The sequence below is a fragment of the Corticium candelabrum genome, chromosome 10, assembly GCF_963422355.1.
Source record: "Corticium candelabrum chromosome 10, ooCorCand1.1, whole genome shotgun sequence".
NCBI classification, from domain to species: Eukaryota; Metazoa; Porifera; class Homoscleromorpha; order Homosclerophorida; family Plakinidae; genus Corticium; species Corticium candelabrum.
This window is the reverse complement of record NC_085094.1, coordinates 3,717,312-3,730,808: the sequence shown is the minus strand read 5'-3', so window position 1 is coordinate 3,730,808 and position 13,497 is coordinate 3,717,312. Positions and strand designations below refer to the sequence as shown.

The 13,497-nt window shown below is 39.7% G+C and overlaps 2 protein-coding genes across 3 annotated transcripts; one reads left to right on the top strand and one right to left on the bottom strand.

Moving 5' to 3' along the window:
* On the bottom strand, nt 1-4,173 carry LOC134185951 (uncharacterized). Of its 2 annotated transcripts, XM_062653844.1 has the most exons (15): nt 4,066-4,173; nt 3,816-3,993; nt 3,628-3,743; nt 3,526-3,563; nt 3,288-3,383; nt 2,947-3,012; nt 2,820-2,886; nt 2,692-2,762; nt 2,535-2,586; nt 2,426-2,475; nt 2,302-2,364; nt 978-1,102; nt 866-913; nt 618-798; nt 1-239 (listed from the first exon to the last, which is right to left on the bottom strand). In XM_062653844.1, exons 11-15 carry the CDS (start codon nt 2,348-2,350, stop codon nt 67-69), a joined length of 576 nt encoding a protein of 191 aa, XP_062509828.1. In that variant the 5' UTR covers nt 2,351-2,364; nt 2,426-2,475; nt 2,535-2,586; nt 2,692-2,762; nt 2,820-2,886; nt 2,947-3,012; nt 3,288-3,383; nt 3,526-3,563; nt 3,628-3,743; nt 3,816-3,993; nt 4,066-4,173; the 3' UTR covers nt 1-66. The 2 variants fall into 2 exon arrangements, with proteins under 2 accessions (XP_062509828.1, XP_062509827.1); XM_062653843.1 differs by having other exon boundaries at nt 2,692-2,759; nt 3,816-4,171.
* A 2,899-nt stretch (nt 4,174-7,072) lies between these two features.
* LOC134185240 (uncharacterized) lies at nt 7,073-9,454 on the top strand. Its single transcript, XM_062653020.1, has 5 exons — nt 7,073-7,131; nt 7,221-7,352; nt 7,786-7,856; nt 8,045-8,265; nt 8,839-9,454. Exons 1-5 carry the CDS (start codon nt 7,073-7,075, stop codon nt 9,190-9,192), a joined length of 837 nt encoding a protein of 278 aa, XP_062509004.1. The 3' UTR covers nt 9,193-9,454.
* The last annotated feature ends 4,043 nt before the right edge of the window (nt 9,455-13,497 follow it).

The following is a 13,497-nucleotide window of genomic DNA, read 5'->3' as shown; positions in this document are numbered from 1 at the left end:
TCTATTCTTCATCAAACTCTCCAACACAACAATGTTCTAAGTATAGCAATTCTCTAGTCTCTACTTCTAATCATCCTCCCCTGAACTGTATAGACTGTGTCCTGTTCCTGCTAGTCCGTCTGACTCAGATTTCAACTTGACGGCTACTGTTGCCTCCCTACACTTCTGACTGAGGCTTTCTCGTATGACCATCTCGTTCCTCTCCAGCATCTCCTTGAAGTAAAGCTTCTCAAGGCAGTCTAGAAAAATGCAGACATAAGTATATGCATTATAGAAAATGAAATGCTCCTTTAATTAATTATTTTACATACCAGCACATATACCAATTCAATGTTACTTCATTCCTTCACTAACATTAACTTTTATGAAAATTTCAGGTTTTGTGGAAAAGCCGTAACAGGGGGTTATGCGTAATCACTGTAACCAATAATGGATGAAAATCTTCATTCACCATAGACCTACCCACGAATCGGGCATAGCAAAAGTGACCACAAACTCAGGGTGCCAAGTAGATAAGCAGGTACCTGACAGGATAGTGCAGCTATAGCTATGCATGTACTATAACAGAAATGACCAACTATAGCATGAAACTACTACACTGTGCATTGTTGCCTTACTTGTAACAATATTACACCGAGTCGGAGAAAGCTCTTTCCGTGAAGTTGGGCCAACTTTCCTGAATATGCTATGACTTAATTCTTTCTTTGAGAAAAGTTGGCCTACAACTTTCCTAGCGTACTTTTGTGGTGAAGTCTTGCTTGCATAGATACCCGTCAAGTCAATGCCATTGTAGATAACCTGTCACAAGAACATGCAAAAGTTCTTACACAATAACATAACAAACTGGACTGAAATGTATGGCAACCGGAGAAGAAACTTCAAGTTTTGCCTCCTTCTTAATAGGTCGATAGCTCTGTATGTTACAAGAAAATACATCAAGTCAGACGGCACTCTTTGCTAAATACAAACTGCAATACCTTTACTCTATACATGTCCTCGTCCGATTCAGTTGGACATGAAATGGCATCGACTTTCGACTCTATTCTCTTCAGAGTCTCCTCTATTCCACTTAGAAATGGCTTCAAGTCTTTGCAGAAACAGTCTACAAAAATGGCATGTTAACAATGATACAAGTAAAACATAGCCACAGACTGATTGTGAGCTGCTATTATTAATACCTACGGTTCACACTAACACATGAGCACTTGCAACGGTTTCACTCAAACTGGTTGCTAACTTGTGTCAGTGAATTGTATGTGTCATTCATTACTTTTATCTGTCACTAACACAGGCTACAGCTACATGTACACTAATAAAACCAACTTACACATAACCGACATGTACACCAACAAACCAGCTTACATATAACATACACCGATATCAAAAACAAGAGTCTAGATGTACATGGTGCTATGTCAAAGTTTTAGAATCAGATTGAAGAAAGGCTTGCAAGATAATGTCTTGCTGACTCTGGTGGAGACAGCTCACAAAACAGCAAACCAAATAAATAGATCAATCATTTCTGTTAATTAAATACCACTCCAGTCACTATACTTCATCCTAGACTTCACCTTTAATAATCACCAACCTGGTGTTAAATTGTGCATCTCAATAGAATAGAAAACTTAAGAAATTGTCCAGATTAGGCACCTTTCATTAGGCTATTTCCAAGAGCAGAACTAGCCGGTATCAGCACTTCATAGTTTTATTCATGTTAACTAAATGCTGTTCATTGCCACAAAATGACAAACAGAGATAGCATAAAGTACTGTTCAGTATGACTATGACCACCGTCCACCATAAAGTGAGAATGAATGAGAACTATACATAAGGCTATACAGCTTCTTCCAGATTCCATGCTGCGTATTTTTTGTATTTTCACTTAGTTGCTACTTCAGTTTGCAGTGTACGACAAAATGTCTCATCTCCAATCCCCCCCCCAGGCAACGATAAGTGAAGTTATTAGTTGCCGGTCCTTACTCTGCATGGTTGCCCATACACTAAATCCATGACCGTTACTGCATGCTATGGTGCTATAGTTGATTTATATACTTACAGGCAGGAAAATTACAGATAACAGACCGACAGACAGTGCACATAAATCTTTTACAATTTAACACATGTATTAGCATTGATGTCTTAACTTTGTTGTGTAAAAATGCATTAACAGACAGACAGACACACACACAACTGAGTGCTGACAAGACGAGTTCAAATATTACTGGACGACTCGATTCTCAATTGTGATGCAGCAATACAATGTAAGAATGTAACTGTATAGCAGTCTACAGTACAACTTACCACAGAATGTCTTTGTCAACCTCGAACTCTCAACATAATCTTTGCTCATGTTCTTAGTTGCTTCTGAACACAGAAATAACGCCTAGTGTACCAACAACAGAACAGCTGATTTGCTATTTCATACTAGCAACAGGAGTAGATGTATTATGATCTTCAACAGGAGCGTGGCTGTTACTATAAGACAAATAGATAGTTAGTCCGTAGCATATGATGTAACACGTCACTGAAATAACAATGCAAGAGCTCTTGCAGCGTTCGCTGACGTCACTGGACCAAAATCAGGATCTTAGAAAGAAATACATAACAATGGCTTAGCAATATGTTAGCATTATGTGACGTAAAATTACTCGTAATCATGCACTCAAGCATAACCTGCAAATAGGAAGTTACCTCCAGTGGCAACAGTGTGGCTCCGCTTCGTCCCTCTCCTATTTGCTTTATTTGTACCACTAAACTGACTGCTAAGCAACAAAATAGTACTGCAACTTCCAGAATATACGTTACTGCTACAAAATAACCTCAAAATTGACTGAGACTCCAAACCAGGACTCGGAGACCTTGTGGAACTGCTAGAATCATTTTTTCCTTATACAAAACACAGGTTTATTGCAAAATTTTCTTCTTTGACGTGAGCAATCTAATCACCTTCATAATTTGGTGACAAGCACCTGTACTCATCAAAATGACGCTGGCTATCCTTCTCTTTGTTTTCTACAACAACCAACCAGTTTTCATAACATGCATAATAGAAATTAACATCAGTACATTCAAATTTGTCTATTAAACGTACCAATATGTATTTCATAAAACAATAAACCAGACAAGCACACAAAAGGATTTGGAAATTTGTCAATTGTTTTGGTGGTCACGCTCTTTATTACTAATTAAAAAGTCCGAGTTATATCAAGTGTAATGGTTTCTAGTACGACATTCATACAGAAAAGACAATATATTTATGACATATTCAGGGGAACAGTAATTCTTACTTGGTATCAATGTGTCCGTATATCTGTCCCATAACTGGCTCTTTGATGAAGGCAGATGCTCAGACTTTTCTTCAGCATTCCTTTTCACACATTTCTCTACAATCCAAAAGGGCCAAGTTAGAAAGAAATAAGGAATAATTCTCAACTATTACAAAACCAAATCAATTTAAAATTGTTATATGTCCTAGACAGTAAGCTTATGTCCAAGTCTTTTAATAATTGTGACCGTTATTTATACTTTTTGAATGACGTTGACGAGGTTCTTTGCCAGATAGACTGCAATGAAGACCAGATACCGCAGCATATTATAAATAGTTCACAGTTAATTTCTTGCAAATACCTCTCTGTCTACACAATCAGTAGCTGCCTCTCGCTGGCTCATTTCTAGCTGGCTCACATTAGTTGTAGAGTTTTCAACCAGGCGAGCTAGTGTACTCTCCATGGCTGCCTTGCATCCTATTACAAAAAACCTTTACACCATTGTTGTACATAAATAATTAATCTTGGTGCGGTTATGCTGCGGCTAACCTTTGGACAGTATCTTGCCATCGTACTTCACACTCTGCCCACGTGAACCTGTCGCCTTTTACACACACGCTGCCCCCAACCAGAAATGGTGGTTTGCTCTCGATCTTCTTTCTAGGAACGACGGTGTAGTGGCCCGGCTCATCGCACCACTACACGACAAAGCACACTTTCTCCGAATCTGCAGTATCATCATAAAACGTATACAAAAGATTGGTTACTACAAATCTCTACTTGGCCATGGATTACAAACCACGTCTTGAAGACCACTCCGCTTGTCGCGCACTACAAGACATGAAAATCGCAATAATGTTGGAACGAAGAAATAGGACGTTTTTAAAACGTGGCCGACTGCTAGCTGAGAGGATAACTGAACGCTGATTCGTTGATCTTGCTGCTAATCTCATTTGCGTCCACGCATGCGCTGTAACCAACGCGGAGCAACTCGTGTTTGTAGTCGACATGCCTACGAGGGACAAGTACGATGTCAATCGGGTGTATGTGGATAAGGAAGAGCATGTAGGAAGTACACTAGAAGGCATAGAAATCGTTACCGATGCACCGCTAGACCGCTGGAATCATGAACATCCACCAAATCGTTATTCTCGGGCAAAAGAAGAAGGCAAGAAAATAATGTAGGTAGGTGGGAAGCATGTAGCTTTCTTGCAGGTCAACTACACTTTCTTGGTAAACTAAAAGACGTAATAAACGGTATAATGGGCTTGGAGTCCAGACTCTTCTATCATATATAGAGATCTGGAAAAACGAGAAGTCGACGAGAGTTTCGTGCAGCCAGACGGTGATGATGAGGATTTTGAGGATTACTCGGTAAGACAGTGACAGAACAGTGTTTGTCTATGATATTTGTGGAGGTTACATTTTATTTGTTATGTTTGCCTGCTGACAATTGGATTTAGAAAAAATTAGTGGCAGAAATCACTGAAGCCAAAGCTTCAAGCCTTCTGGAACACAGTACATCACTCTGAGACGAAGCCAGAATTAGATCTCTAAATGGCAATGGCACAGGGGCATGGTCATCAGCCATTCCATCCTCATAAAAGTTCGCATTTGTGCTTGGCGGCTTTGTTCAGGCTTGGTCTCCCATTGCTTCATAGTGACAATATTCATACCTGTGATTGTGGAAAAACTATCACTGACTCAAGTGGATACCATCAAATAACATATAAGTCAGGAGGTGGGCCAGTTTGGATGCACAACAACATTGTGTCTCTGTGGTCTGACTGCTTAATTAAGTAAAATAAAAATACATTGCAAGAGAGAACCAAGAGAAACATGCCACTTCAGACAGTCAACAGGACATCACAGTGTTCGACACTGGAGCTGGATCCAACATGAATGTGAAAAGACAATGCTGTTATGTACCGTGCTGATGAGGTGGATAAATCCCAATAAATCGATCATTTACACTAACACTCAAGGCCAGCAAAAATATCAACTGTTACAAGACTTTTACGATTTCTTGAAGTCCTAGGGGGCGGATGGACAATTCCATTTGTCATGACTGTTGTCATGATTATAATATTGGGATGTGACAGATGAAGACTTGATAGTTGATTGACATGAGGAGCACATGATGTCGCCATGTGATTCTGACTATATATTGGTTGTAATTAGTTTTGTAGAGAGGGTGTGAGTGCTTGCGCTTGTGATTGAGTTTCTTTAGTAGAATAAATAGATCATTTGAATAATCAGATCGAGTGTGAAATACGATTATGATCACAATTACAAATACAATAACGACCAGCTAGGATTACGAATAGAGAGAACAGAATTCCAGTCCTGAAAAGTTGGCACTGAGAACAGGGATCTGGGTCTGGGAGGCTGAGGCTACGTGTCTCTAGCTTTGATTGCCTGGTTGACTTGGGTCTAATCCATTGTATTGTGTTATCGTATTGTGTTTCATTCTGGAGGTCTTGGTTCTTTCCATTCCTTGGGGTAGTGGTTTCGACAGTTTGTAGAGAAGCAAGCAGGAACAACTTGATGTGTCCCAAACTGCAAAGTCACGTATACATAATCACACGTTTAGGTTTTTTCTTTTGATTTTGTGTCAGTGTCAGCCTAGACACTAGCCTTAGGGCACTTTATTCTCCACTTAATCCGGTTGAGCTCACCCAAACTCCACAAACTAATCCAGTGGGACGGTGGATTAGTTTGTGGAGCTAGGATGAGCTCAACCTGATTAGGTTGTGAAGAATAAAGAAATGCCGCCTAGTTTCTAACCCTAGAAAACCCCAAGGCGAACAAGCATGACTAACGTCTCAATTCCTCTTGTAGGAACGCAATGAAAGCGAGTGACGAAGATATGATCCCGGAAATCAAGTATTTGTCTCTCATATTTCACGCTCTTTCGTAACAACAGTACAGTACAATGAGCGATAACATCTCACCGCAGGTATAGTAACACTAGCCACTAAAGAACGTCTTAGCTCTGAATCTGACGAGAGAAAATCCCTCGAGATCACGAGTCCGAGATTGTGTCCCATGAGTCATCCGTCTTCTTTGTTGTCTGCAAGAATATAGACATTGACAAACAAAACCAAAAGTTTGGTAAAAGAAAGCCTTAGCTACGATGAGCCTATCGCTATAGGCATCATACATGACCTACGTCTCAAACGAAGTTGTAGAGACGGCAAGCCTCTAGAGTTGACCGAGATATGATACTCTCATGATCAGCTGTACAGTACCGAGAATATAGGTACTAGAGTACAAGTTCTACAGCAGCAACGTTAGACGGATACCGATGCGACCTGCTCTATCTAGTTGACATCCAGTAGGACTCTAGATGACGATACCGTAGCAGCTCTAGTTACTAGGTCAGGCCGTAGCTCTTTGGCAGAGAACAAGTGACCGATCGAGATAAAAAAACGACCGCAAGATTAGCTAAGAAACGACCGAGACTAGACAATTTACATCCAGGACAAAGAGTTGCTATACCAATAGCATAGTAATACGTCCAGCTATGCGCCTTGAGGTTTCTTCCGTGATCATTGAGGTTTCTTCCATAATCATTGAGGTTTTTTCCATGATCTGCATGGTTTCCTCCGTGATCTTTGTGGTTTCTTTCGTAATTTTTGAGCGATCCTTGACGTCGTTTCTCCCGTGATCTTTGGCACCAATCACACGCCATTCAGATATCTACATATACGAGGCACACCATCGCAACTCTTCATACTTCGCATAGTCTCCCAGCTCAGTCGATGGCACACACTCGTCTCGTTTACTGTTTTTTGTTAGCCTCAATGCTCCTCGTTCTGCACTGCTCTCTTGCAGACGAGTACGGACAAGGAGGTTGTGGCGGGTACGTGAGCTAATGTAATACCAAACTGCCTGTTGATTTCGTCTCACGCAATCTCATTTTCTGTGTACAATATTATTGTGGTGTTATAGAAGTCGCTATCAGTGCAGAGAACGTGTATCTTATTCTGTCAAAGCTTCGCGATACAAGCAAACGGCGTATCGAGAGCACTACCGTTACGAGTGTAAACAGTGGTGGAAATGGGGTCGCTGCACAGGTTACAGGTAGGCCAACTAGCTAATTAGTTAGCTATTCATGTGCACAATCTCGTGCAGTATACCTTATATAGTTGTTACAATGTCAGCTTTCGCGCGTCTAGAGCTTCAGCAATTTCTTTACTCTGCAAGACGTACACGCTCTCGTATTTTCAGTAGGCAAACTTAGCTATAGTTGATATATCTAGAAGATCTTGAAGGAGTATCGATATGCATTTGCATATGCATGTTTATCGACCCTAAAACTTACTACTAGATTGGTCTGATACAGACACAGCCTCGAACTCGTACCATGCCAAGTAAGACTTCTTTGCAGTCTCATGCACCAAGAAACATTATAATATTTGCATATACATACATATCTATATCTAAAAGGTCAATCTGTTTGGACAAAAGTTGTACAGTCTAGGTATGTACCTGCAACGTATTTCTGTTGCTACAGGACGAAATACAGAAGCAATATCGAGTACTACACGAGAACTGCGTACCGATACCAATGCCGACCGTGCAACAGTAAGAAATTGATAATTTCAAAGCCAGTTAAATCATTAACCTAATAGCCTCTAGCTACTACACTTAATAAAATCATTTTTTTGTTATTTTTAAATTAGACTATCTATATATGTATTATGCACGTGCGCGTGCATTTCTGTGAAATATGCAGAATATGCGACGTAGTTAGCGCTTACTCTATTCTCTAGTTGATTGTCGAGTGAGTGGGTGGTCGTCATGGACCTGCACTGCTCCCTGTTGTGTTGCGCTGCGCGAAAGAAGAACTCGTACCTTGCAAGTTCCTCAGTCTGGATCGGGAAGAAGTTGCCCTAGTCTCGAAGAAAGGCGAACTCGATACGATGATAACAAAGCGTGTTACATCGATGGAAAATGCTACAAGCAACTCGAAAAAAGCCCCAACGGCTGCAATGTGAGCTTCACGTGATGAGAACCCATTGAAAGTTATAATTAAACTTTTTATGTTATTTTTGATTTTGATTTTGATTTTAATATCATTTTTCTTTTCTTACTGTTTTGCTTAATTTATATTTTATTCTTTTATGTTAGTGTTTAGTTATTTTTCCTTTTTTAATTTTTTAATTTTTTATATACTTCTGTATTTTTTCATTCTGCATTATTTTTCTATTTTAATTTTTTTCCTTTCCTTTCTACTGTTTTACTTAATTTTATTTTTATTATTTTTTATGTTATTGTTTAGTTATTTATTTTATTTATATTATTTTTTGTTTTTTGTTATTTTTAACTTTTTATGTTTCCTTTTTTACTGTTTTACTATAAAAAATTAATTTTATTTAATGTTTAGCCATTTTTATTTTAATTGCTAATTCTTATTTTTATTCTTATTTTTTATTTTTTATTTTTTATTTTTTATTTTTTATTTTATATTATTTTATATTAATTTTTTGTTTATTTATGTATTTTATTTTGTATTATCTAATTAATTTATCTATATTTATATTTACTAATTAATTTTACTGGTTAGCAATGCCAAAAGGACTATTCAAGAAATTATTGGAAAAGGCTTTCCGAAGGAACATGCGACGACGGCAACAGTTGCACGGCTAATGATACCTGTCAGTCCGGATGTTGCATCGGAAAACCATACAGATGCCTCCACTGCCAGAGGTGCAATGGCGATGGCACTTGCGGTCTTGCGTTTGGTTGCGTCACGTCACCGTCTACGTGCGGTTGCCGCATCGGCAATGACTGTTACCGCGACGGACAATTGAATCCAGACAACGGAGGACAAATGTGCGATTATAATGAGAGTGCCCAGAAATGGTCGAATGTGTCGGCAGGATATGACACTGTCGTGTTGCCTAATCCTAATGATTGAGACGACTGCCGCGCTGTTGTCTATGCCTAGACATACCTAAAGTTTGATCGCGTTTTTTTGACTGTTCAGCACTATAATCAATCTTTTAGACATGACGTTTGAATTAGATTGCGTATATGATGTTTGCTCTCTAGTGTACATGTGCTAGTGTGACCTTAGCTTATTGTTTGACGTTGTTGACTGATTGTGGTAATTACAAATTGTGTTTTTAACTTTGTTTACTGCAGTATAATATAAAATTTGTGGGTTTGGGCTTCCTGGACTCGATGGTTTACAAGCTTGCGTTCATCTCAACTATACAGGTTTCATAGCGACGGAACCAGAAAGGGGCCATGGGGCACAGTACCCCACAAATTCTCGACAGTAGCTATCTATCCATGTTGTATAGATAGCTATACATTTTTTTTTTGTTACAAGGGCCCTTAGGGCCCATATGCGCGCGTACATATGAATACATACATACATACATAAATACTGCACATACCTTTATTCTGTTTCTTATTAAAGAGTATAAAACTCAGTGTAAAATGCTTAGTTGCATGAAAACTGTACTTAGTTACATGACAATTAACAATGTAAATAAATTGTTAATGACTACAGACAACATGAAGTAAGTACAAAAGATAGTAAGACAACATGAAGTAAGTACAAAGGTGTTATGCAGCAGGAGCAATCACACCTGCACCAACAGTCTGTCAATAGGACCACTAAAATAAAGTCCAGCAGGTGTTTGCATATCTAGGACAACAAACAACATGTACATAAATAGTATTTTAATGGAAACAAAGATTGGGGCTTATGCACGATTGACAACCAAGAGAACGAAAAGTCGACATTACCGAAAGTGATAACTAGAGATCTGGAAAAACGAGAAGTCGACGAGAGTTTCGTGCAGCCAGACAGTGATGATGAGGATTTTGAGGATTACTCGGTAAGACAGTGACAGAACAGTGTTTGTCTATAATATTTGTGGAGGTTACATTTTATTTGTTATGTTTGCCTGCTGACAATTGGATTTAGAAAAAATTAGTGGCAGAAATCACTGAAGCCAAAGCTTCAAGCCTTCTGGAACACAGTACATCACTCTGAGACGAAGCCAGAATTAGATCTCTAAATGGCAATGGCACAGGGGCATGGTCATCAGCCATTCCATCCTCATAAAAGTTCGCATTTGTGCTTGGCGGCTTTGTTCAGGCTTGGTCTCCCATTGCTTCATAGTGACAATATTCATACCTGTGATTGTGGAAAAACTATCACTGACTCAAGTGGATACCATCAAATAACATATAAGTCAGGAGGTGGGCCAGTTTGGATGCACAAAAACATTGTGTCTCTGTGGTCTGACTGCTTAAGTAAAATAAAAATACATTGCAAGAGAGAACCAAGAGAAACATGCCACTTCAGACAGTCAACAGGACATCACGGTGTTCGACACTGGAGCTGGATCCAACATGAATGTGAAAAGACAATGCTGTTATGTACCGTGCTGATGAGGTGGATAAATCCCAATGAATCGATCATTTACACTAACACTCAAGGCCAGCAAAAATATCAACTGTTACAAGACTTTTACGATTTCTTGAAGTCCTAGGGGGCGGATGGACAATTCCATTTGTCATGACTGTTGTCATGATTATAATATTGGGATGTGACAGATGAAGACTTGATAGTTGATTGACATGAGGAGCACATGATGTCACCATGTGATTCTAACTATATATTGGTTGTAATTAGTTTTGTAGAGAGGGTGTGAGTGCTTGCGTTTGTGACTGAGTTTCTTTAGTAGAATAAATAGATCATTTGAATAATCAGATCGAGTGTGAAATACGATTATGATCACAATTACAAATACAATAACGACCAGCTAGAATTACGAATAGAGAGAACAGAATTCCAGTCATGAAAAGTTGGCACTGAGAACAGGGATCTGGGTCTGGGAGGCTGAGGCTACGTGTCTCTAGCTTTGATTGCCTGGTTGACTTGGGTCTAATCCATTGTATTGTGTTATCGTATTGTATTTCATTCTGGAGGTCTTTCCATTCCTTGGGGTAGTGATTTCCACAGTTTGTAGAGAAGCAAGCAGGAACAACTTGATGTGACCCAAACTGCAAAGTCACGTATACACAATCACACGTTTAGGTTTTTTCTTTTGATTTTGTGTCAGTGTCAGCCTAGACACTAGCCTTAGGGCACATTATTCTCCACTTAATCCGTTGAGCTCACCCAAACTCCACAAACTAATCCAGTGAGACGGCGGATTAGTTTGTGGAGCTAGGATGAGCTCAACCTGATTAGGTTGTGAAGAATAAAGAAATGCCCCCTAGCTTCTAACCCTAGAAAACCCCAAGGCGAACAAGCACGACTAACGTCTCAATTCCTCTTGTAGAAACGCAATGAAAGCGAGCGACGAAGATATGATCCCGGAAATCAAGTATTTGTCTCTCATATTTCACGCTCTTTCGTAACAACAGTACAGTACAATGAGCGATAACATCTCACCGCAGGTATAGTAACACTAGCCAATAAAGAACGTCTTAGCTCTGAGTCTGACGAGAGAAAATCCCTCGAGATCACGAGTCCGAGATTGTGTCCCATGAGTCATCCGTCTTCTTTGTTGTCTGCAAGAATAGAGACATTGACAAACAAAACCAAAAGTTTGGTAAAAGAAAGCCTTAGGTACGATGAGCCTATCGCTATAGGCATCATGCATGACCTACGTCTCAAACGAAGTTGTAGAGACGGCAAGCCTCTAGAGTTGACCGAGATATGATACTCTCATGATCAGCTGTACAGTACCGAGAATATAGGTACTAGAGTACAAGTTCTACAGCAGCAACGTTAGACGGATACCGATGCGACCTGCTCTATCTAGTTGACATCCAGTAGGACTCTAGATGACGATACCGTAGCAGCTCTAGTTACTAGGTCAGGCCGCAGCTCTTTGGCAGAGAACAAGTGACCGATCGAGATAAAAAAAAACGACCGCAAGATTAGCTAAGAAACGACCGAGACTAGACAATTTACATCCAGGACAAAGAGTTGCTATACCAATAGCATAGTAATACGTCCAGCTATACGCCAAAACGTTTCTTCCGCTTTCTTTGAGGTTTCTTCCGTGATCATTGAGGTTTCTTCCGTAATCTTTGACGTTTTTCCATGATCTGCATGGTTTCCTCCGTGATCTTTGTGGTTTCTTTCGTAATTTTTGAGCGATCCTTGACGTCGTTTCTCCCGTGATCTTTGGCACCAATCACACGCCATCCAGATACCTACATAAACGAGGCAGACCATCGCAACTCTTCATACTTCGCATAGTCTCCCAGCTCAGTCGATGGCACACAGTCGTCTCGTTTACTGTTTTTTGTTAGCCTCGATGCTACTCGTTCTGCACTGCTCTCTTGCAGACGAGTACAGACAAGGAGGTTGTGGCGGGTACGTGAGCTAGTATAATACCATGCTGATTTCGTCTCATGCAATCTCATTTCTGTGTACAATATTATTGTGGTGTTATAGGAGTCGCTATCAGTGCAGAGAACTTGTATCCTATTCTGACAAAGCTTCCCGATACAAGCAAACGGCTTATCGAGAGCACTACCGTTACAAGTGTGGATGGTTTGGGTGGGGTCGCTGCACAGGCCGCAGGTAGGTTAACTAAATATTCACAATCTCGTGCAGTATACCTTATATAGTTGTTACAATGTCAGCTTTCGCGCGTCTAGAGCTTTAGCAATTTCTTTACTCTGCAAGACGTACACGCTCTCGTACTTTTAGTAGGCAAACTTAGCTATAGTTGATATAGCTAGAAGATCATGAAGGAGTATCGATATGCATTTGCATATGCATGTTCATCGACCCTAAAACTTACTACTAGATTGGTCTGATACAGACACAGCCTCGAACTCGTACCATGCCAAGTAAGACTTCTTTGCAGTCTCATGCACCAAGAAACATTATAATATTTGCATATACATACATATCTATATCTAAAGGGTCAATCTGTTTGGACAAAAGTTGTACAGTCTAGGTATGCACCTGTAACGTATTTCTGTTGCTATAGGACGAAATACAGAAGCAACACCGAGTACTACACGAGAACTGCGTACCGATACCAATGCCGACCGTGCAACAGTAAGAAATTGATAATTTCAAAGCCAGTTAAATCATTAACCTAATAGCCTCTAGCTACTACACTTAATAAAATCAATTTTTTGTTATTTTTAAATTAGACTGTCTATATGTGTATTATGCGCGTGCGCGTGCATTTCTGTGAAATATGCAGAATATGCGACGTAGTTAGCGCTTACT